The 22899-nt window shown below is 41.6% G+C and overlaps 1 protein-coding gene across 1 annotated transcript in view; it reads left to right on the top strand.

Moving 5' to 3' along the window:
• The window catches only part of SCEL (sciellin), a 54642-nt gene extending 33266 nt beyond the window's left edge, over positions 1-21376 (top strand). The window contains exons 11-20 of the mRNA XM_065423757.1: positions 1094-1162; positions 4500-4556; positions 7703-7759; positions 8451-8510; positions 11205-11288; positions 13954-14025; positions 17040-17114; positions 18336-18444; positions 19560-19662; positions 21276-21376. Coding sequence (XP_065279829.1) covers positions 1094-1162; positions 4500-4556; positions 7703-7759; positions 8451-8510; positions 11205-11288; positions 13954-14025; positions 17040-17114; positions 18336-18444; positions 19560-19662; positions 21276-21376 — 787 coding nt within the window. The remainder of the gene's footprint in view (positions 1-1093; positions 1163-4499; positions 4557-7702; positions 7760-8450; positions 8511-11204; positions 11289-13953; positions 14026-17039; positions 17115-18335; positions 18445-19559; positions 19663-21275) is intronic.
• Positions 21377-22899: the final 1523 nt, after the last annotated feature.

The raw sequence follows: 22899 nt of genomic DNA, 5'->3' as shown, positions 1-22899 counted from the left end.
GTACATATAGTGTAGAACTCATATTTTATTACAGGAGAAGTATCTCTTTTTTTGTTCATGTCCCTTTAGACAGGAAATGAAATTACACCCTCCTCCCCAAGCCAATCAACACTCTATTCCCCAGTGTATTGAGAATAGCTTATAAGGAAAAAAATGCAGTTGGCTGAGGAGGTAGTTATTTAAAATATAAACGGCGGAGTAAATTTATGATTAATTTAAAACATTGGAAGTTGTCTGAGAGTTGCGGTAAGTTTATTTTATTTTATTGTCATGATTTCCAGATGAAAATAATTAACTCACCCTACCAGAGAAATGGCATTTCGGTGATCTGTTTCTTTTCTTAGCCCAGACTGCCATTCCCCGCAAACATCCTCCTTCTCACCCTGATCTCACCTACCTTCTATGGGAGTGGTCTGCTCTGAGTGTACTAAGGTGAAGATTTCTAAGGGAGCATTGGTGAAGAATAAAGGATAAATTATCTGAAGGAATTTATCTTTAGCTGAAATTTCTGGACACTCTCTGGAAGTATAAGTTAGCTAAAACAAACAATGTTTACCTGGAAAGAATTTTAAAATGCATATTGAAATTTACCTAAACCAGGGTTGAAAATCTGAAGTGTTTTTAATGCAGTTTCTTTCTTTCCCATTAACAGAGAAATGCCAGCCACTAGGAAAAACACTCAAACATAGAAAAGCTGTGACTTCAAGAAAAAACCCCCTCAGTTTATACGTGGCCAGCCCTTAGAATAGCAAGAACAAAGCCCACTTTGATTTCTACTTTTGTGCTATTCTTAAATACTGCATTATGATACCCAGACAATATAGTGTTTTGAGCTCTATAAGTACCTAGATAGAAGTTTCTTGAATATGTATTAATTTAATATTTCAATCTATTTTGTTTATATTTTTAACTTCCCTACCAATTACGCAATATTTGATAGGAAAACACTGGATTATTTGTAACATTTGACTCTAATATTAACACAGGAAGAGCTGTAGCAGTTTGGGTGTTATATTGAACTTCTTTGGAGCAGCTGCTTGTATGTATTTATATAAAACATATAACTATATTAATAGCATTTAATTTTTCATAGGCAGGTATCTCCACCAAAACCTGGCACATCTGTTGCTGAAAGAAGAATTACAACAGAAAGAACTACAAGGTAGGGCCAACATACAGTTGTTTGTAAATTGTGATACAATTTTTATAAGGCAGGAGTCCCCAAAATTTTTTATATTGCAGACTTTGAGTACAATTTTCAAAAACATCTAAGTGAGTTAGGCTCCTAATAGGATCACATCAACGCAAACTAGGCACCTTTTTAGTTTGTGCCAGCAGGGTCTACATGGGGCAGTTAGAGTGCAACATGTTAGAGCGCTCTGCAGTTCATACCCCCTGTAGAGCACACTGCAGCACTGTGTAGACGAGCTCTAAGTCTCTTTAAAAGTCAATGGGACTTAGGATCCTAAGTTACTTAGGCATTATTGAAAACTTTATCCTTCATCTTAATAGTGAAACTGTCTCTTGGAACATTCCTGATTGCTCAGACCAACTTGTCTCTTACTGATGATCAAATAACATTGGTGTGGCAACTAAAGTAATTACATGGAAAAGTAACAGTCAGAAACTATTTAATCTTGCTTTAGCTGGCTTTTTATGTTACTTAGCCTTTTGAAACAAGCAGGAGAGTTGGAATCATGTGACCAGCAAGCTCCCCCTGGAGAACAGTTTAAGAATCACTGCTATATGGAAAATAATAGTCATATATGTCCTATTCCCTCTCCCGCCCACACACACACTATATTCTTGAATACTTAAAAAAAAAAAAAAAAAAAAACCATCCAATTCTCTGTCTTTAGGGATTATGTCACAAAGCAATGGTGGGGATAAACTGAGTGTCTTATGTAATCTCATGACTCCAGGAGCTGCACCTTTAAGAAAAACACTAAATATCAGGAGATGCAGATAGAATCATGAGTTGGCAACCTGGTGGCACTAGCACTATTAGTTGCTTTCCTCCTCCAGGCCCCCGTCCCTATTCTGTCCACCCATTCTATTCCCCCATTCGCTCTTCCTCCCTTCAGCAGCTCCTGCTCCTCCTTTACTTCCTGTCCCCCTGTAGTCCTTGTCTCCCTTGTCCTCCCCAGTACCCTGTCCCCTGTCTTCCCACCCTCCCATAGGTCCTGTCTTGTTTCCCAACTGCCCCCATGGTTCCTGTCACTTCATACATCCCCAGAAGCCCCTCACCTTTCCTGCCTGTGGGGCACTCATGTCATGTCACCAATGCTACCTCTTCCCCTTTCTGTTGCTCTTCATGTCTGAGAAACTGCAGGGCAATTTGAAAGCAACCAAAGGGGAAGGCAGAGAGGCCATCTGCATGCTTCATCAGGCACCACAGCAGCCCTTGTGGTGGCAGCAGTCCAAGTCCTCCTGCTTTCTAGAGCCCAGGTGAATGTGTAACATTCATTCTGGGATGCAGGAATGCGTGAAGGTCTGCCTACATACATTAGTGTCACATGAAATCTGTGACACTTGACATGTCTTCAATTCCAGGGTCAGGGTTTAATTAAGACAAGATGTAACAGGTGCCTGACTCCCATTGACTTCAATAGGCTTTGGATAAGGCCCTAAGTGAGTTAGAAACAACTAGGGCTATGTGTACACTAGAGACTTACAGCAGCACAGCTATCAGCATAATTAAACCGTCCCAAACGAGCAGTGGTAGCTATGTGGGCGGGAGAGCATCATCATGAGATTGGCTTAAAAATAATATATTTTTTATTCTTTTAATCCGCCTTCTCTTTTTTGAGCCTTAGGGTTTATGTTTTCAAGCATTTCTCTACAACCAGGGGCTAGAAACTTACTTTTCTTTTAATGAAAGCTGAGATTCTCACATAATCAAATGAATCCAGGATCTGAAGCTTTAAGAAAACCATTAAATGTCATGAGACTTGTGATCACATAGTGAGAGTTGGCAACACTGTGTTAGTTGCCATAAATATATCAGAATTACAAACATAACAAATTTAAATGTATCAGTAATTCTAGAAGAATATGTAGATTACATATTTATTAATAGCTCGTACGTAATGTTAGACCATTGATATTGAATGCCCTCTGACTCCCTCATGGTAATTTTGTTTGATCCTTAAAGAAGACAAGATCTTGGTAATCTCAAAGTGAATCCCACAGCTGACAAAAGACAAGGGGAAATCTTGCAAAGCCCTTTGTCTTTATCTTTTGCTAAATGATGTTTGAAGATAGAACTGTTTAATGTGCAGCTATTGGAATTTCAAGTAATGAGACACATGCAATACTATGCACTAAGAGAATGAGATTGGGCTCTACAGGAAGTCACAGTGGTACTGTAGTGGGAACAGCTTTATACTTCCAACCCATCTCTCATTTCCTTAACAAATCAATGATACAAGATATTAACCTACTTAAAGTGTCCAGGCAATGTTAGGATTGATTTTAGGTAGAGCTGGTTAAAAAAGTTTTTGACCAAAAATTTTACATTAGAAAATGCAGTTTACTTAAATGGAAACGTTTTTGCAGACACATGTTGAAATAGGAAATTATTATAATATATTACATTATTTTATATTGCTTCAACATTTTTGAAATGAAGTGATTCAATGTTACTGAAACTAAATATTTGAATAGCTCTGTAATCAGAATTTGTTTGGAATTTTCATTCTGCAAGAAATATTAAAATTTCAGCTTTTCTTTCCTATTTGGAATGAAAATACATTTTGCCATGTGAGAATTTTCCATAGAACAGAAATTGTGTTTTCCAACCAGCTGTAATTTTACAGAGAGTAAATTTAAATTTTGAAATGTCAGACAATGGAAGTGTTGTCTGCCAGCTAGAGACTAGAGGGTCTAGCATGAGTGGGTTTATCCAATTAACATGTCCCCCAGGTCATAGCTGGACTTGCTGTCCCACCAACACAGTGAGAATGAAATCAGAATCCTGGTGGTCCAAAGGGGTGACTGGTCTTCAGTATAAACCAATGCTGATTAGCTTCTTCTAGTTTATGCTATGTTTTTTTTTCTCAGTGGGACTCATTCTTGCATACATCATAGTAGTATTCTGCTGATTTTATGATTCAGTAATCTCATGGTTTAAAGTTCATTGCTGGCTAAAAGGCATGCAATTTTTAAAAAGTTATTGATGTAGGGGTGTTTTAATCATGATTATGAGTGCTAAGAAGGCATTTACCCTTTTGACTCATACGTTAGGTGTAGTTGGTTGTTTCTAAAACATAATCAGGTGTTGCTCGGGTCAAATGGAAATACCTGAAAGGGTATGTATTTACTGGTTATATATCATTGAATTAGCAATGTAGGCTTTCAACTTTGCCATCAATTGGACTCTATCTGTCTTGAAAAATGTGTCAATAACCTCTTTACTTTAAGCAAGTCCTTAATTTTAGCTAATGGACAGTTGTATGTACTGACTGTGACCTGCTCTGGTTTTGCTTTATCTTTTATAGGAGCCAGGATCTTGATAATCTCAAAAAAAATCCCACAACTCACACAAATAACAAGGGGTAAGTCTTGGAAGCATCTCGGTTTCTATTTTTCTGATGCAGTTGGTAGTGTATAACTATTGGAGTTTGAAAAAAGACTAATATTAAAATCCATAAAGTCCTTAAAGGACTAAAAAGTAGCACCAGCTGTTCAGAAGTACAGGATAGCATTAGAATGAAAATAATAGCAATGATGAAATAACACTTATGTACTATTAACTAATCAGTTAACACCCAGGTGCTGGGGGTGCTGCTGTACCCATTGGCTTGAAATGGTTTCCATTATATCCAGGGTTTACAGTTTGGTTCAATGGCTCTCAGCACCCCCACTATACAAATTGTTCCAGCACCTCATCCCAGGAGGCTTTTTTGTGTGTGTGTGTGTGTGTGTGTGTGTGTGTGTGTATGTGAATCCTTGGCACTATCCATGCATGTTTATAGCTGCCTCAGAGTTCATCAGTGTCCAATAGAACTATAGAATTTTAGATATATATTTTGTAAGGGATTAAACAAAATTTGGAAGAACTCAGAATAGCGGTGTTTGCTAGAGACAGAGCAGAGTTAAGCAGTTAATAAATTGCCCCACATTCTAAAGGGACTTACTTGTGTGTTGGACCTCAATGTCAATAGAGTGAGATTCAGACCAAGGTCCTTGTTGTCCATAAACCGTTTTATGGAATGAGCTAACAGGAAGCTGCCACACTACTTTGCTAGTAGGAGCTATGCAATGATCTCCACACTTAGGACCCAAATTCTGCCTACACTTACAAGGATTACGCTATGTTACAGTGATGCTCTAAGTTTATAGCTATGATGTAACCCCATTATTTTACCCCCCACCCCGAGTCTGGGCATAGTTATAACTCCCTGAGCATCAGTGCTACTATACCCAGTCCAAATTTTAATTTAAAGGGAAATGTAGCTTTCACATTGGGCCAGAGCCTGAGAGACACTGAGGCCTGTATCTACAAAGGTACTTAAGTGTTTAAATTCCAGTTTTAACCTCCACTGTGATCCACAAAACTCCTGCTGAACCCTGTAGATGCCTAAACTCACTCAGTGCCTAAATATTCAGGGTAGAAGTTTTCTGCCTCTGAGCATGCACACTGCCACTTCCCTCTAGGTACCCAGATACCATCTCCCACCTAAGCCTCAGAGCGATCCACGAACTGGGGAAAGATAAGCATCCTCCGCCTAACTTGTGTGCAGGGCCCAATCTGGTAGGTGTGCTCAGAGGCTGCCTACTGGATCAAGTCCCATTCAAAATCTAGAAGGAGATGGAGGTCATGGTGCCCACCTGATAATGCTTAGCTTAGTGGTTAGAGCATTCACCCGGGATGTGGGAGTTTAATTCCCCCTCCACTCCAGTCCCCAGCAGAGGGAGACACAGGATTTGAACAGGAATCTCCCACCTCTCAGGAGAGTGCTCTAACCACTGAGAGGTGGGATATTCTGATGTTACCTCAGTCTCTCCAGTTGAAGCAGTTCCTCTGAGGGTAAAAAGTCATTGGAGCAGGAGGACTGGACACTAGGTCTCCTGTCTCCCCAATGGGTGTCCTAACAACTATTGGACATTCTGTCTCTGGCCCAGTGACTCTAATTATTTGTTCACAGTGGATATCCACAGCATCACAATGCCCAAGTCCCTTTGTGGATCTGGGCCTGCATGTCACTGACACAATTGGAAGTTGAGGTGCTCAGTGGCTCTTAGGAAGCATCCATCATTTTGAAGGATTAGGCTACTATGAGTAGACTCAGTTAACTATGTTCCCCTTTGCAGGCTGAACTATGTGAGAGACCTCCACATCAAAGTGAAATCCAAACTAGAATCTTCTTGGTCCACAAAGAATAACTTTAACAAACAAGCTAAAAAAGAAGTTTGTAGTCAGAGCTAACTGGCTAGGTGGAGCGAAATTAACTTTATGGTTTTACTCCCCACCTGCAGCCAGGACCGGCTCCAGGGTTTTTGCCTCCCCAAGTGGCGGGAAAAAAAAAAAAAAAAAGCCGCGATCACAATTGCGATCAGTGGCAACTCCACCGTGCCACTTTCTTCTTCGGCGGGAATTCGGCGGCAGGTGCTTCCCTCCGAGAGGGACCCGTCGCCAAATTGCCGCGGAACAGCCCGATGTGCCGCCCCTTCCCCTTGGCCGCCCCAAGCACCTGTTTGCTGGGCTGGTGCCTGGAGCCAGCCCTGCCTGCAGCCCTAGAAAGGATTTATCCTTTTGTTTTACTGGTTACAGCTGGTTACATATTGTTCCATTTTTCATGTCAGTAGAGAAAGAGAAAGTTATTTAAAGTCAAAAGAAAAGTCTTATATTAAAATTCAGCTACTTGTTTAAGCTTACTTGTAAAAGAGAAAGTGTTTCTCTATATTTAAACTGTAATTGTGTTGTATTTGTAATACAGTAATATATTAGGGTTTAATTCTTCATATTAATTTAAGGAAGGTGGTATTAAAATACTTCACAACATAAGATGAACAGCACAGCTTTAAATCTACCATAATTTATTGGTATAATAATGTAATAGTATAAGTGGAAAGAATCAATGTTTTTAATTCTATTTTTGTTAGTTTTTAAATGCTTACATTTTTAGTCCAAGGATGGAAATTTAAAAAAAGCCTCAGTCATCAAATATGACAGCAGATAACTTCTGTCATTCCAAAAAACACACTAACTGGACAAATGTATATTTATTCAAAAGTTCCTTAACAGAATGCAAGCTTCTTTAGTTTTAATGGTAACAATATTTCTTATCTTTGTGAACTAATGCTAGAAACAGAAATCTATGCCCTAGAAGACTGTGAATTAGTCAGAATTCTTCAGAAACTTCATTTCTCCTTTCACTGGCACATATAATGTAGAGTAGGAATCTAAATCATTTGATAGTTTTCATATATTTAGGTCCACAAAAGGGAATACTTCTGTGGGAAGCATTAGAATTGTACAACTTTCCTCTTGCAAATGGAAAATTAAGCATATTTTTGTGACTATCAATAACAATTTGGCATAACTATTTGTGAACTATTAACAAACGTATTCAGTATTCATTCTTTTCCTGGGGAATGGGCATGTTTTTCTTCATTTTTAAAAAAGAAATCCTATTTATATCCAATTTTATAATCAAGCAGAATATTTTAACATCACTCTATTTTTGTTGTTTCACAGAGGGAAAGACCTTGATGATCTCACTGTTGTAAATATTGCTGCACAGAAAAATAAGAGGCAAGGCCTGTAGTGAGGTTTCTCTCATATTTTAAAAGGGTTTGTAGTTGGGTAGCTGCTTAAGTGTGAGTCTTGTTACTGAGGGTTTATTTCAGTAAATGTGGTTACAGGGGTCAAAACTAACAATTAATTGACTTGGTCTAGGTTATTAAAGTAAAACCCATGTTAATTTCTTTTTAACTTCCCAATAAATACAAGATAGTAAATGGAAATAATTCAATATAGATATTACAGAGGATTTTATTTTCTATTATTGAAACTCAAAATGCTCATCAAACATCTGCTTTAATAAATAGTAAAGATGGGGGACTCTCTCCTGGAAAGTAGTGTTTGTCAGGCAACCAGGACAATGATGCAGTGTAGTCAGCAATCTCTTACTTGTGGAAAAATTCTATGCTTTCTTCCTTTTTAAAATGTAAGTCCATTTCACTAGGAGGGTGGTGAAGCACTGGAATGGGTTACCTCGGTAGGTGGTGGAATCTCCTTCCTTAGAGGTTTTTAAGGTCAGACTTGACAAAGCCCTGGCTGGGATGATTTAGTTGGGGCTTGGTCCTGCTTTGAGCAGGGGGTTGGACTAGATGACCTCCTGAGGTCCCTTCCAACCCTAATCTTCTATGATTCCATCCTTATGGCTAATTTATAGCTGAATTGAAAATTTTGACTAACGCTAAGGTATATTTCATTTTCACAGAGGCCAAAATCTTGATGAGCTCATTGAAGTAAAGGCTCCTGTGGAGCAAAATAAAAATCGGTGAGACTTAATTCATAGCTCTGTCTTACATTCATTGAAAATTAAAATGGTTTGTAGTGATGGAGCATTTTCCTGTGCAATACTGTGCATGGGAATGTTCCTTACCAATGTAAGCATGTAAACGTTTCAGATCTTTAGAAACACATATAAATTTATTTATAAATTTGCCTAATATAATTAATATATAGCTGTATTTATTTATTTTTTTAAAAAGTCAGAATACGTTACTCCCCTTAGTGCATGCAAATATCTTTGTGTCACAAAGAAGTACTTGTAGGTGTATTAAGGTGTTTGATAGTTTAAAGTATACATCAATGCTTCTAGGATTCCTGGTCACTTGAGCTGTTGAAGTCTTGATTCATTTCATGAAACTGAATTTAGCAGTCAGTCTTTCAGGGAAAACATTCATGGTATTTTGTCTTCATTTAGAGAGAATCTTTCATCAAACTTTATATCTAAATGGACCGCCCCATGCTAAGTATTTAAGAAGGATTTGTCATTTCAGTAAAGTAATAATTTCAATCCTTTTCTTAATATAAAGGTGTTCACATCACAAAAGTCCCCATCAAGATGCTACCCTGGCTAGCAGTCTCATCAGAGAGGCAAAGACTGAAAGTATATAGAGAATGAACTTCTCTCTCAGCTCTTAAAGTAGCTCTGCCTCATCAGGGTTGAGGCACAATGGAGGGCACTGCTTCGTGCTACATGCTGTGCATGTAAAACACTGAAATGGAGGAAGATTCATTTAGTGGAGAATCCAGACCTTGGCAATCTCACTGCAACAAATCAAACAGCAGGCAAAATAACCAGTGTTCAGGCTCATGGTTATCACTTTCTCTCTGAATGTAACTTATAGCAGAGTTATAGCTTTTGACATACGGTTATAGTGGCCTTTTGTTTGAGCTTCACTGTAAAAAAAAATCATAAATATTGTTAGCATTTCCTATTTAAATCACTTTATTAGGTTGATGAGGTTAAGTTTTATGCTGCTGTAGAATGTCCTGTTTACAGCCATGAAAACTCTAGGAAACTGGGATACTTATACAGGAATCCTGGTGCTGCTTGGTGTGTCTATCTAATTCTAACTAGTCATTTCTAATGCACCCATCACCGTATTACACCAAAACATGTTCTTTAGACTCTGTTTTCCATGTGGCTTGTTCCTGAACTGAAACAAAACTCGAGTTTAAAAAAAAAATAACCCCAATATAGATTATTTATTTTTTGTTGTCAAAATCTGTATATCTGTTCTGTGCTGGTATTTTAAAGTCCCCATTTAAAATGTAATATGTATCCAAAAATCCATTGCCAACATTGCAGAAATATAGATAACATATAAAAACCCCACCATCAACACAACAATTTGACAGTAGAAATGAAAACTATTAATGGGAACCTTACAGAGTTTGGCATTCAATTAGTAAGAAAAACATGTAAAAGTTTGGATGTGCATCCAAGTCTACAGAGGGCCCCAACAAGACCCACAGCATTGTATCCCCACACAATCCCCTTGCCACAACAGGTCTTGTGATAAACTTTCCTTTCCAACATCTCCATACCAAACTAGCTGCTGTTGTCATCTTGGCATGAGGTTCTGTGGCCTTTTGGTTTCTTTAGTGGCCTCATTTTCAGATTTTGTGTATGTATTTGTGCACCCTGTCTGGTGGAAGCACAGCCTCTTTATCCCCCCACTCTCCCCATCTCTCTCCCTCTTCCCCTGTTGCCCTCATTCACAGACCCACAAGGGATTCTTCTTGCCCCTATCCTTGCTGACCGCATACCTGCAGATGTCTTGTTTTAGTGTGGGTAATGGTCTGTATAGCTTTCACGCTCCTGATGTCTTCAGGGCAAGAGGGCTAGGTGGTAACTCCTTATTAGCTTCTTCAAGGATTAGGGAGCATTCAGTGAGCCCCCTGAAATGGCTGATAAGGACTCCCTGAAATTAAACAAGGAGGAGTAGTTGGTAAAAGCCACCAAGCCCCTTCCCCAGGTAAGTGACATCACTGAGCGTTGGACAGGTTGTGAGAGTGGATGTGCCAGGGAGTGGGCTTGGACAAAAGGATGGAGGTGTGTGATGAGCAAACTAGAGCCAGGACTACTTCAGACAGAAAATAGACCCACAGTACTAAGATCAGTTTGGATTTGGGTTGTCTTCAGCTGAATAACCCTTTCCAAAGTTTAGGAGTTGGGGGGTGAATAAAATGGTTCTTATTTTGGCCCATCCTTTATTTAGAGGTCTTAGTCCAGTTGCCAACTGATAAATGTCCACATCACAAAACCACCACCACAAAACACTAATTGGCAACCTTGTCACCACCCTCATTAGAGTTGACAGGCACTGATTGGGGATGGACACCGAACAACTGGCTCACAACCTACAGATGGTCCCTCCAGGTCACCATAGAAGTTGTATGAGAAAACTTGCATGGTTGCTGCCACCACAGCTTGACATGTCTGGGGGAATGCAGAACGATTTAATCTGCTGGGCTGCCAATCTGCCACATTTCATTACCGCTAAATTCACACCCTTTTTTTAAAAAAAAAAGGAAAGAAAAAATGTCTCTTGTTCACTTTCTAATGTTAGTAACACAGGGCCACATTGTGCCTTCAAGTGTCACTGAAAGTGGTCTGACTGTGCATGATTTAAAAATATACTTTGTGTCATAAATATTTGTCTTGTCATTGTTTTTTTAGGACAATTGAGCAACCCTCTGATTCTGCTAGTGCTCCAAATAACCGATCTGACACAAACTACTCTTATGACAACAGAGGATCCAGGTAGTTAATGAGTTACAAAGTTTAAATAAATAATGCCTCAAGCATTTTCCTTACACAAAATCCAGGCAAACAGCCTTTATGCGTGAAAGTTCCATGGAGACTGGAATCCTCCCACCAGCCTGTGGAGTGGCAAGAGAAACAAAGGATATATTTACTGGCTGTGCCCTTACACTCTCTGCCCCACCCAGAAACCTCCTTCCATGCTGCTATGGATAGAACCTCCAGGTTACACTGCTCCAAGGCACATGGTGGGCAGAGACACCTTGTGTCATCTCTCACCTTTCTCGGCAGAACTGTACTGAGTTTTCTGCCTTACAGGCCATGCACAGGCTGAAGCAAATAGATTTTTTTAAAAGATGCTTCCCTTTCAGTGCTGGAGTCTCTTCCTTTAGCTAGGATCTGTAACTACAGACACTTAGTATTGTAAATCTCAGTGAAAACTGACCAAATTTATGCCCTGGAAGCTTGGAGAAAGTACCAACTTGCCACTTATTGAAGGGTAGCAGGAAAGCAGGTGAAAATAAGAAATAACATGTTTTTCTGCACAAAGTCATAACAGGATTATCAAATGATTAAAAATCTTTTGACAACAAATAAACAGTGTATCATTCTGCCTGAATGAAAGAACACTCTGGATGAGGAAATGAAAGCCCCAGTGATGTGATATTTCTGTTTAAACATGAAAATGAGTATAGTCACTCTTCAGGAGCAAACAGCACAACCATATTACTAACACAGGGCTAGACTGTGCCTTTAAACACGGTCCTGTGTAAGTGGCAGTCCATAACTTCACATCCCTAGGAGGAATAAAGAGAAGGAACTGTGACTTTGAACCATAATTCCTTCAGTCCTCTTAGAATCATAGAATCCTAGAATATCAGGGTTGGAAGGGACCTCAGGAGGTCATCTAGTCCAACCCCCTGCTCAAAGCAGGACCAATTCCCAACTAAATCATCCCAGCCAGGGCTTTGCCAAGCCTGACCTTAAAAACCCCTAAGGAAGGAGATTCCACCACCTCCCTAGATAACACATTCCAGTGCTTCACCACCCTCCTAGTGAAAAAGTTTTTCCTAAAATCCAACCTAAACCTCCCCAACTGCAACTTGAGACCATTACTCCTTGTTCTGTCATCAGGTACCACTGAGAACAGTCTAGATCCATCCTATTTGGAACCCCCTTTCAGGTAGTTGAAAGCAGCTATCAAATCCCCCCTCATTCTTCTCTTCTGCAGACTAAACAATCCCAGTTCCCTCAGCCTCTCCTCATAAGTCATGTGCTCCAGCCCGCTAATCATTTTTGTTGCCCTCCGCTGGACTCCTTCCAATTTTTCCACATCCTTCTTGTAGTGTGGGGCCCAAAACTGGACACAGTACTCCAGATGAGGCCTCACCAATGTCGAATAGAGGGGAATGATCACGTCCCTCGATCTGCTGGCAATGCCCCTACTTATACAGCCCAAAATGCCGTTAGCCTTCTTGGCAACAAGGGCACACTGTTGACTCATATCCAGCTTCTCGTCCACTGTAACCCCCTACGTCCTTTTCTGCATAACTGCTTCCTAGCCATTCGGTCCCTAGTCTGTAACAGTGCGTGGGATTCTTCTGTCCTAAGTGCAGGACTCTGCACTTGTCCTTGTTGAACCTCATCAGGTTTCTTTTGGCCCAATCCTCTAATTTGTCTTCACTTGCTCCTTGTCAGGGAGGAGAGTGGAAGAATTCTGCTACTGACCTTTATCCGTACCAGTGCAAGATGCCACTCAGTAGTGAGGAATGGGAGGTGCCAAGGCTCCACCCATCCCTGTTCTCTCCACCCGGAAGGAAGAACCAGGTGTACAGTCCCTGCTCTTCTTCCTACATCTGCAACTGGATGCTGAGGGTTCTTGCTTACTCTTACACTTGTGCATTGCCACATAGGCCTGGGCGACAATTTGGCCAAGAGTGAAAAGAAACATAACTTCAGGACTCAGAATAAATATTCAACACACACATTCATCAACATTTTGCAGCTGGTGTACAATTTCTCAGTTGTCATGGCTTTTGTAACATTGTGACTAGCTTTGAGTAGTGTAATGGAAATAAAACAATAATAGCAGGCAAAGAGTGAGCTACAGCATGTAGTGTTGTTCCCTTTAAACTTGATAGAATGTGTACCCTTTACTGGCACTGTGAATAGAAAGCCAGATTTAATTAATTAAAAGTATTTAAATTAAGTGAAATGTCCTCATATGTTGTTCTATCTGTTTTTACATAGTTAATTCTTCAGACGAGTACTAAGTATTTTGCTATAGGTACTGCAAGACCAGGTAGCAACGTGGCAAATTTAGGAGAGAATGGCAGGATTGAAATTAAAAACAATTCTTCCGAATATGGAATTTCGATGGGGAAGAGGGATTGGATTTCATTCCAAGGTTCATTATTTTTGTGCATTTCCATTATATGTAGTGAACAGTTTCCTGCTATCATATGAAAAAACATGCACTCAGTTGCTGACTGAGGCCCCAGGCTCCCTGGAACTTTGTGAGGGCAAGATTGGAGCCTAAAATAACCAGTGAAATTCAGGCTTAGGAATTATCCTTGTTATTATTTACAGTCTCTCATGATTGTTTTGTATATATATAGTTAATCTTTTTTAAAGATGTAGGTATACATGTGTTTGTGTATTTCAGCAATAAAACTTCGACCAGTTACTCAAGTCCAAAGGACAACGTTGTGTACACCAGGACATATGAGGAGAATAGGTACTGGAAAGATTTTTTCTCAATAGTTTTTATTTATGTAATAATTCTGAAAATACCAGTTTAAGCATAAACAATGTTATTTTCAGGCATAGTGCACCCAATATGAAAATTATGATGAGTACTGGATGCTGTGATGGTCCACACCCTAGGGTCAGGGCAGCGTGGCTGTGACGGTCCACGCCCCTAGGGTCAGGGCAGCGTGGCCTACCGGCCAGAGTCCATAAAGCAGCCCCTAGGGTCAGGGCAGCATGGCCTAGCGGCCAGAGTTTATAAAGCTGGGGTGCCCACCAAGGGGTGTGGCGGCCCCGGTGGAGGGGCCCAGGCCCACCCAACTCCACCGGGCCCCAACCCAGAGCCCTACCAGTGGCGTAGCAACTTGCCACTGAATCAGTGCGGGGGTCCTACCGAAACACACTGAGGTTTCCCGGGTGGGAGGTACCACTCCATCACCCTCCCTGGGTCACTTCCTACCAGAGTCTGCGTTGAGGTGTCCCATGAGATGTCGGGTTTGCTGTGGTCGGCGGGGCCAGTCGCCCCTCCAGTCGCCGGGGTGCAGGTGGGTCCAGGGAGGCTCTGATTCCCAGCGTAGTCAGGAGCTGTGGCTGGCCCTCCGCAGGAGCTTCCCAGACAGGTTCTTCCCCTGCGGCCTCCAGCCCAGAATGAGCTGGGTTTCCTCCCTTTATACTGCTAGAGCAGGGGTCGGCAACCTCTGGCACGCGGCTCGCCAGGGTAAGCACCCTGGCGGGCCGGGCCAGTTTGTTTACCTGCCGCGTCGGCAGGTTCAGCCGATCGCGGCTCCCACTGGCCGCGGTTCACCATCCCAGGCCAATGGGGGCTGCAGGAAGCGGTGCGGGCAAGGGATGTGCTGGTTGTGGCTTCCTGCCACCCCCATTGGCCTGGGACGGCGAACTGCGGCCAGTGGGAGCCGCGATCGGCCGAACCTGCGGACGCGGCAGGTAAACAAACTGGCCCGGCCTGCCAGGGTGCTTACCCTGGCGAGCCGCGTGCCAGAGGTTGCCGACCCCTGTGCTAGAGCATTTGGAGCATGCCCAGTCTTGCTGGGGAGGCGGGACTTCCGCTGTCAATAATATGGGCCTAACCCTGTCTGGGTTAGTGCGGGGTAAGCAGACCCCATCACAGATGCATAGTACATATAATGACATCTCCATCCCTGATTTAGTTTTAAGGTTTGAACTATCATAACATCCCAATATCAGATAGGGAAGATTAATGTAAGGTAGTTGGAGAGCAGATTGGAGAGAAACAACTGGAACAGCAGAGAGAAGTTCAGAGAGGCCAGGTACAACTGAAAAATACAGATATAAAAATGCAGAGATGAACAGGAGACTCTGACTTATATGGATGTTTACACATGCATAGCAACCTCTCAGACTTGGCCACTTGTGATTAAAGTAAAGACCATGGCAAGCTAAATTCAGACCTGGTTTGTGGTAGCTTGGTGTAAAGCAGGGATCGGCAACGCTCCAGGCCAATGGGGGCAGTGGGAAGCGATGGCCAGCACATCCCTCGGCCCGCGCCACTTCTTGCTGCCCCCATTGGCCTGGAGTGGCGAACCGCGGCCAGTGGGAGCCGCCATCGGCCGAACCTGCAGACATGGCAGGTAAACAAACCGGCCCCGCCGCCAGAGTGCTTACCCTGGCGTGTCACGTGCCAAAGGTTGCCGATCCCTGGTGTAAAGCAAGGCACAGGTTTCTCAGTAGAGGGAAGCTCGCTGGAGAGAGGTTGCAATGATGCAAGGCAACCACAGCCTCTCCTAAAAGCCAACACAACCTGAAAAGTAGGTAGCACTAGGTGAGCAAAGTGTTATGGTCAGTGCAGACTGTGGGATGCAGTTCACTGTATCCCTTTGGGGCAGCCTCTGCCACCTGGGCTCCTGTGGAATTTTCTAGTGCAAATTAGAGATGTCTTGCCATGGTGGAACTCCCATGAGAGTCTGGAAGTCGGTGGCACAGCTAGGCATGGAACCAGGATTTCTTGAGTCCCAATCAGTGCCTTAATCACAAAACCACCCTTACACTCTCTGAAAGAAGGCATCTAATACAAGTAGTAACCACTCCTATAAAGTTATTTTTAACTGTATTAAAATACAGTGATACAAACTCTAATTATTACCTTATGGTAGTACCAATGTAGTCCTAAGGAAATAGGGTTATTAAGTAAGTTCAGAAAAGTTCAAAACCTGTGAATTTGCTTGGCAGGTTGACTTTCTTACCTGCCTCCCAACTGATGGTTATTGCTGTGCTCAGTGAAATTATTCTTGACAGTAAAGTAGCCAGAACAAGCTCTATTAAAAAAACCTGAACATTTAGCTCCCAAAATAGTTAAATTTACTACAGTATTTCCTGTTCTCAGTATAAGGAGCTTTACAATTACTGTGGTAACTAGACATACCATTCTGTAATGAAAAACTTTATATTTTAATGGTGCTCACTGTACTTCTAGGGATATATCACAATTTTAGCAAAAAGTGATTGGCTAGTACTAAAAGGGCAGCTCTTCTAGCACTGGTGGAAAAACGTGGCATTTCTCTGGCTCCTGATGCTTTTTCTAACAGATATGCTTTAGTTCAAACAGGAATTAATTCAGGGGAGTCCTTTGGCCTGGGTAATAAAGGAGGTCAGACTAGATGATCATGGTGGTCTCTTCTGACCTTATAACTGATCAATCTATAACATTTAGATCACAAGCAGTCAAAATATCATATTTCAGATTTTGCTTGATGGGTTTGTGATTTCAGTTTGAAATGCTAAGGAATTATAAAACAGCACAGCATAAAACTTGGTATTTTGTTTTAATTTACATTAAACTGAGATTTATTTTCTCAACTGAGTGTTAAAAAAAGACAAAACTCATCTCTCGATTTATTTTTACCATGTGACCACTGGTTCGGGTATGGGTTAGCATTTATGAACTGCACATTTTCCTTATTGCAGTAAAGCCTTGAAAAGTCAAAAGTATTGCTTGCTAACTGTGAATCATTCACTGCATTACAGCAAATCACCCAATGACGCATATAAAGAAAATGTCACTGGAAAGTCTATCAAAACTGTTTACTCTACTTCTGATCGGTAAGTGTGCTATCGAGGAACACTGACATTTTACAATAGCACCCATATCTACAGACAAACAAGCACAGTGGAAGCCACCACTATTGTGATCAGACTGTCTACTCAGACAGGCCTGCCTTTCAATGGAACCTTGCCATTTCCATGGCCTTGCGCTCTGCATTATAAGTTACATTACATTAGGGCTTGTCTATACAAACAGTAAATTGGCGACAAACTGGGGTGCAAATCTACCTCACACTAGCCTGCTGCACTCTAACTGTTTGTGTGGACTTTCCTGGGAGGGGGGCGCAAGGTGGAAGTTTCGCCTAGGGCGCAAAACTTCCTTGCACCGGCCCTTTGTGGGTGTGAGCAAAATTAGTTCAATTTATGCAGCCAGCACAGCAGCAGCAGCAGCAGCAGATGAGGATGTCTAGAGAAAATATTGGGAGCAATATGACAAGAAAAGGTAGAGAGAACTGAGATGATCCAAACAGTACACATGTTAATTTCACAGCAGTGAGAGCAGGAAACTGCTTCCAGCTGCTTCTGCACCAAAACTCAGTGCAAGATTGGGCACTTGAATGAGAGTCTAAATCCAACTATCAAATTGCTGGGATTGCTTCTCTGAGACATTAAAATCTCCTAATTCCATCCCTGCTCCCTCCACTTAAGGTATGTCTGTACAGCAACTTCTTGAGCCAGTGTGCTAAAAATAGCAGTGTGGGCATAGTGGCATGGATGGTGGCTCAGGCCAGCTGCCCGAGTACAATCTCATCTGTGTGACCCCCAGGTACATATTCAAGTAGCTAGCCTGACCCACCACCCATGCTGTTGCAGCCACACTGCTATTTTAGTGTGCTAGTTGGAGCAGAGATACTGTCTACCTATGCTGAGCAACACCCTCCCAGCTGCTGGGTACACTAGCGTACCTTAGTGTGCACACTCCCAGGGAGCCAGCAACAGAATACGTTCTGACTCCTATTTAGAATCTTTCGGCTCACCAAATAAGGTCAGTATTCTTGCTACCTGGTAAATGTATTAATCAGGTTGCCCATCCCTGCAGTGCATACATCACTACCATTAATTAGAACATGGAATATCGATGCATCATTATTACATTCCTGACTGATGTGCTGTATACTAATGGCCTTCCACAGTAATATACTAAATTAATCAGTTCTCCCGCTTGATTTCAATGGTAGCTGCTTTTCTGACAGCTGATGTTATATTATGTACCCACAGGACTATAATTGAAAAAGATATGTGTACATACTGCCGGAAGCCACTGGGCATAGATTCCAAAATGATCTTAGATGCCTTACAGATTTGCTGTCACTCAACTTGCTTCAAGGTAAGAAGGGGTTTCACTTCCTGCCATGAAATAGAAATAAAAATATATCCTGAACAACATGAATTATATTATATATATCATAAAACAATGTGTAGGCCTTAGCACCTCTGCCTCCAGGAGCAGAACAGAGCCTGCATTGGGAGAGGGAAGTTTTTGCCTAGGTACCATGCACCTCTTTCCCCCCCTTCTGGTCACATGGGTGGTGAGGGAACCAGCAGGATTGCTTCAGATTCTCCTACCCACTAATCCTGCAAGGAAGCCTTCAGTTGTATTAACTTGCAGTCTTATCCCCTACATATCACAGAACTTTACCTATGCTCTGGAAATCTTATGAAGGAGCTGTATTTTCCAGGGACTAGTAGGAGTTAGTGAGGCTGGGCAGCACAGCATAGGTGAAGTTACCCCTTTTGATGTGAACAGTTAGCCAAAATGGGGAATCTTGTGGGTTGTCTCTATTAGGAGAGAAATTGATGATGGAGTCAGGTATTTCTTTCATGCAATCATGTTTATTTACAAATGTATGTAAAGTCCCATTTCCCTGAACACAGTAAGACTCAAGCAGGGGATAATTTAATTGCTCACAGTTCCAAACTCTTTTCTAGTCAACGCTTTTAGTTTTTTCTCAGTGGCAAACTATCAGTGCTTCTGTGTCTGGTGCTTCCTTGCTGCCTTTTTTGTCTCCTTTTGTGGTGTTTCTGCATGCACCTTCACTCTCACTCTCGCACTCAGAGCTCAGTTTCTGAACCAGTTCTGCATGGCCGGTGTTTTGGGAAGTGGCTCCTATGTTTCAGCTATCTATTTCATAAAGGTCAAGATTGTTAAACAGCACACTTATCTGAACCACACTAGTGGAAAAGGGAATTAAGAATATTGGGGAGGAAAATCTACAGTTTGCAAAGCAGAAGGTACTGAACCTTGGGCACCACATGAAAATAATAATTTGACTGTGCTGACTAGGATTGCTATTCCTTGGAGAGATTGTGTTCAGTGACACTAAAATACTACTGGCCACAACTCTGTCCTTGGATGCTTACGTGATGGAGCTTAAATAAATATTAGACAGTTTTTTTGATTTGTTTTTTACATAAGACTGTGCATATAATTATGTGTTAAAGTGTGAAGTGTGCAAAAGACCTCTGGAAGATCTGAAAGCAGGAGACAGCATTTGGATTTACAGAAATACTGTGCATTGTGAACCCTGCTATTTCAAAATTAAAGGTAAGTTGCAGGAAGATTACACTGTAGCAGATTGGATTAAATGCTCTGTTTTCTCTCTCAAATTTCCAAAGTATCTTTCAAAAAATGCAATACAATTTTTGTTTCAGTGACTGTTTCTGGTGACATCTGTCACACTGTCTAGAGTGGCTCACAGCCGTGAGTGCCAACCTCAGGGCAGACTGTCAAGAAGCAGGGCAGAGACCCCAAACTAGTTGTATGTTCTATCCCAGTAACAAGTGTGAATTCCTAACATATTATAACAATCTTACCATGGAGTCACAGACAGTCCTGTTGGGCATTCCAGTCTATCTTGCCACCCAGGCAAGCTGGACTTAGTGATAGTTAGTTGCTGTACACAAAAGATCACAAAATATTCAGGTCGCTCTCAGTCCCAAGAGACCAGTCACTTACCCCTGGTCATTTTGTACCTTAGATCTCACACCAAAGACAATGCTTTTAGCCAGTTGAATAGTAAACTATCTAAGGATTTATTAATTATTAAATGAAATGAGAGATTTTTTACAAGGCTAAAGCAGGCAACCATATATACACAAATGAAATACAGACTAGGGCAAAGGTTCTCAAACTTCACTGCACCGCAACCCCCTTCTGACAACAAAAGTTACTACATGACCCCAAGAAGGGGGACCGAAGCCTGAGGCCAATGAAGTCCTGCCGCTCCAGGCAGCGGGGAAAAAGTGAAAGCCTGAGGCCCACCACCCTTGGTAAGGGGTCAAAGCTGAAGCCCAAAGCCTTCATCACTGGGCGGGAGGCCTGCAAACTGAGCCCCGCTGCCCAGGGCTGAAGCCAAAGCCTGAGCCCCGGGTGCTTGGGTTTGGGCCCAGGGCCTCAGCCAGTCTAACACAAGCCCTGGTGACCCCACTAAAAAAGGGTTGCGACCCACTTTGGGGTCCTGACACAATGTTTGAGAACCACTGCCCTAGCCCCAAGTCATCTACCCATAGAAACCCTAACCCTATGGTGGGGATGCATACCCATAGGAACCCTACCCCTAGCCCCAAATCCCCTACCAATAGGAACCCTAACCCTAGCACGGGGATGCCTACCTGAAGGAACCCTAACCCTAGCCCCAACTCCCCTACCCACAGGAACCCCAACCCTAACGAGGGGATGCCTACCCATAGGAGCCCTAGCCCTACCCCCAAGTCCTCTACCTATAGGAACCCTAACCCTAGCACAGGGATGCCTTCCCATAGGAACCCTAACCCTAGGGCGGGGATGTCTACAAATAGGAACCCTAACCCTAGTGTAGGGATGCCTACCTATAGGAAACCTAAATCTTGGGCTGGGATGGCTACCCATGGGAATCGTAAGCCCAGCTTGAAATCCCCTACCCATATGAACCCTAATGCTAGGGTGGGGATGCCTACCCATAGGAACCCTAGCTTTAGGGCAGGGATCCTACCCATAGGAACCTTATCCCTAGTCCCAATTCCCCTACCCATAGGAACCGCAACCTTAACAAGGGATGCCTACCCATAGGAAGCCCAACCCTAGCATGGGGATGCCTACCCATAGTATCTGACCACTAAGTATCTGGCCCCCAATATCTCTTTACAACAATTCAATTGCCTTCATTTTTGTGTATTTAGAAAGCGTTGATTGTATATTTGCTCTGATGCTTCTTATCAGTCTTTTCTTTGTCTTGCAGAAAAATGGATCTACTAGTTTGGGCTTCCAGAAACTAGGATAAAGATACACTAGTATTTAGTTAAATAAATTTTCCTAATACTTAAACAACCTATGTAAAATGTTTAATTTTTTTTGTTAGGATTGACATGTTCTAAATATAATATTACTAAATAGTCACTATAGGAACATAGTCTATGAGACTTAAAATGACTTTATAAATACTTCCAGAAAGCAACAAAATGTATGGTTCAGTATGTCCATCAGATGTGTGAAAGTTATTTCTACATGTGATTTGGCAAAAGTAGAGCAACCTTGAAATGTATCATATGGAAGGATATATCTCTGCCTGTGAGTTTTGAAGGACCTGTTTTCTGTTTATCCAAAATATGCCTGAAAATAAATAAAGAATTGTTATCTTTATATGCTATGTTTTTAACACTGATACATTTGTAATCAATGTGTTTTTGAAAACCAGTAGTCTTATGGTTATCCAGTACAGTTATAAAATGTATACTCTACATGACATTACTTTCTTATATACAGTATACACTTTTGCAGGGTGGTTATCTAAACACCTTGTGATTGCTAATTATAAAGAACATAAAAAGCACTTTTTTGGCATAGAAAATATATTAAAGAAATGAAGAGAACTGTTCATTATTTGTTACAATACATCTGTTCACAAAGAGTCAGCAATATTCTGCATTATTCACTGAGAGTCATAAAGTAGTTCAGTGATTTATTGAGCTACAATGATAGGTTTTGGCTCTTGCATTCTGTTTTGGGATCTTTGATCTTTTACATCATTAACATAATTAACATTAATTTTTTCTCCTTTGTATCTCAGCAAAAAATCATTGATGAAGTGTGACTATGAAAGAAACCTTTTTTTTTCCCCCAAAGGGGTGAAAAAAATAAAAAGACATATGGAAATCAATTGATTCCCAGGCAAAAACCTACTGGTGAAAAGAGTATTTAGTTGAAAGAGCTACCTGGGTATTTCTTAGTCCTTCTCTGCTGTTACTTAGAAGACAACTGGGTAACGCAGATCAAAACAATTTATATGAAGAAATGTTAAACTTAATGGGCTAGATCTTGCAATGTGGTCAAGCAGCATGGAGTGCAAGTCATGTATAATGTGTGCAGGGGTGTGGCTTAAAGTTCACCTTTGCAGTCCTATGAGCTTGCTACTATTCTGTGCAGTTCAGTCCCCCTGCAGTGTGAGGGCTGCTGCAATTTAAGCAGAGTTTCAATGATCACAAGGGGCTAAAAACAGATGAAGATTAGCATAGTGCAGGGTATCCTATCCATACTTCCTCCCTCTTTCCTGTCAAATCTGTAGCAGTGGGGTAATAGGCATGAAAGTCCCTCAGCTCTACCCTCTTCCAGGGCCTAGTTAAGATGGCTTCACAGCCAGATTGTGTGGGGGCAAGGCAGCCCTTACATAAAAGATGACTTGGCTTAATGGTTTTTATGAAACCTTGTGAATTAATGAAAGCAACTTTAATAAACATGTTATTGTAAATATGATTCTTGGTTTGAGCCAACTGCTGATGAATACTTTCCAGTTAAAGAGTGCTGGGA

Source organism: Emys orbicularis, chromosome 1, assembly GCF_028017835.1.
Source record: "Emys orbicularis isolate rEmyOrb1 chromosome 1, rEmyOrb1.hap1, whole genome shotgun sequence".
Taxonomy (NCBI): domain Eukaryota; kingdom Metazoa; phylum Chordata; order Testudines; family Emydidae; genus Emys; species Emys orbicularis.
Note: the sequence above shows the minus strand (reverse complement) of the source record. Positions and strands in the feature narration are given on the sequence as shown.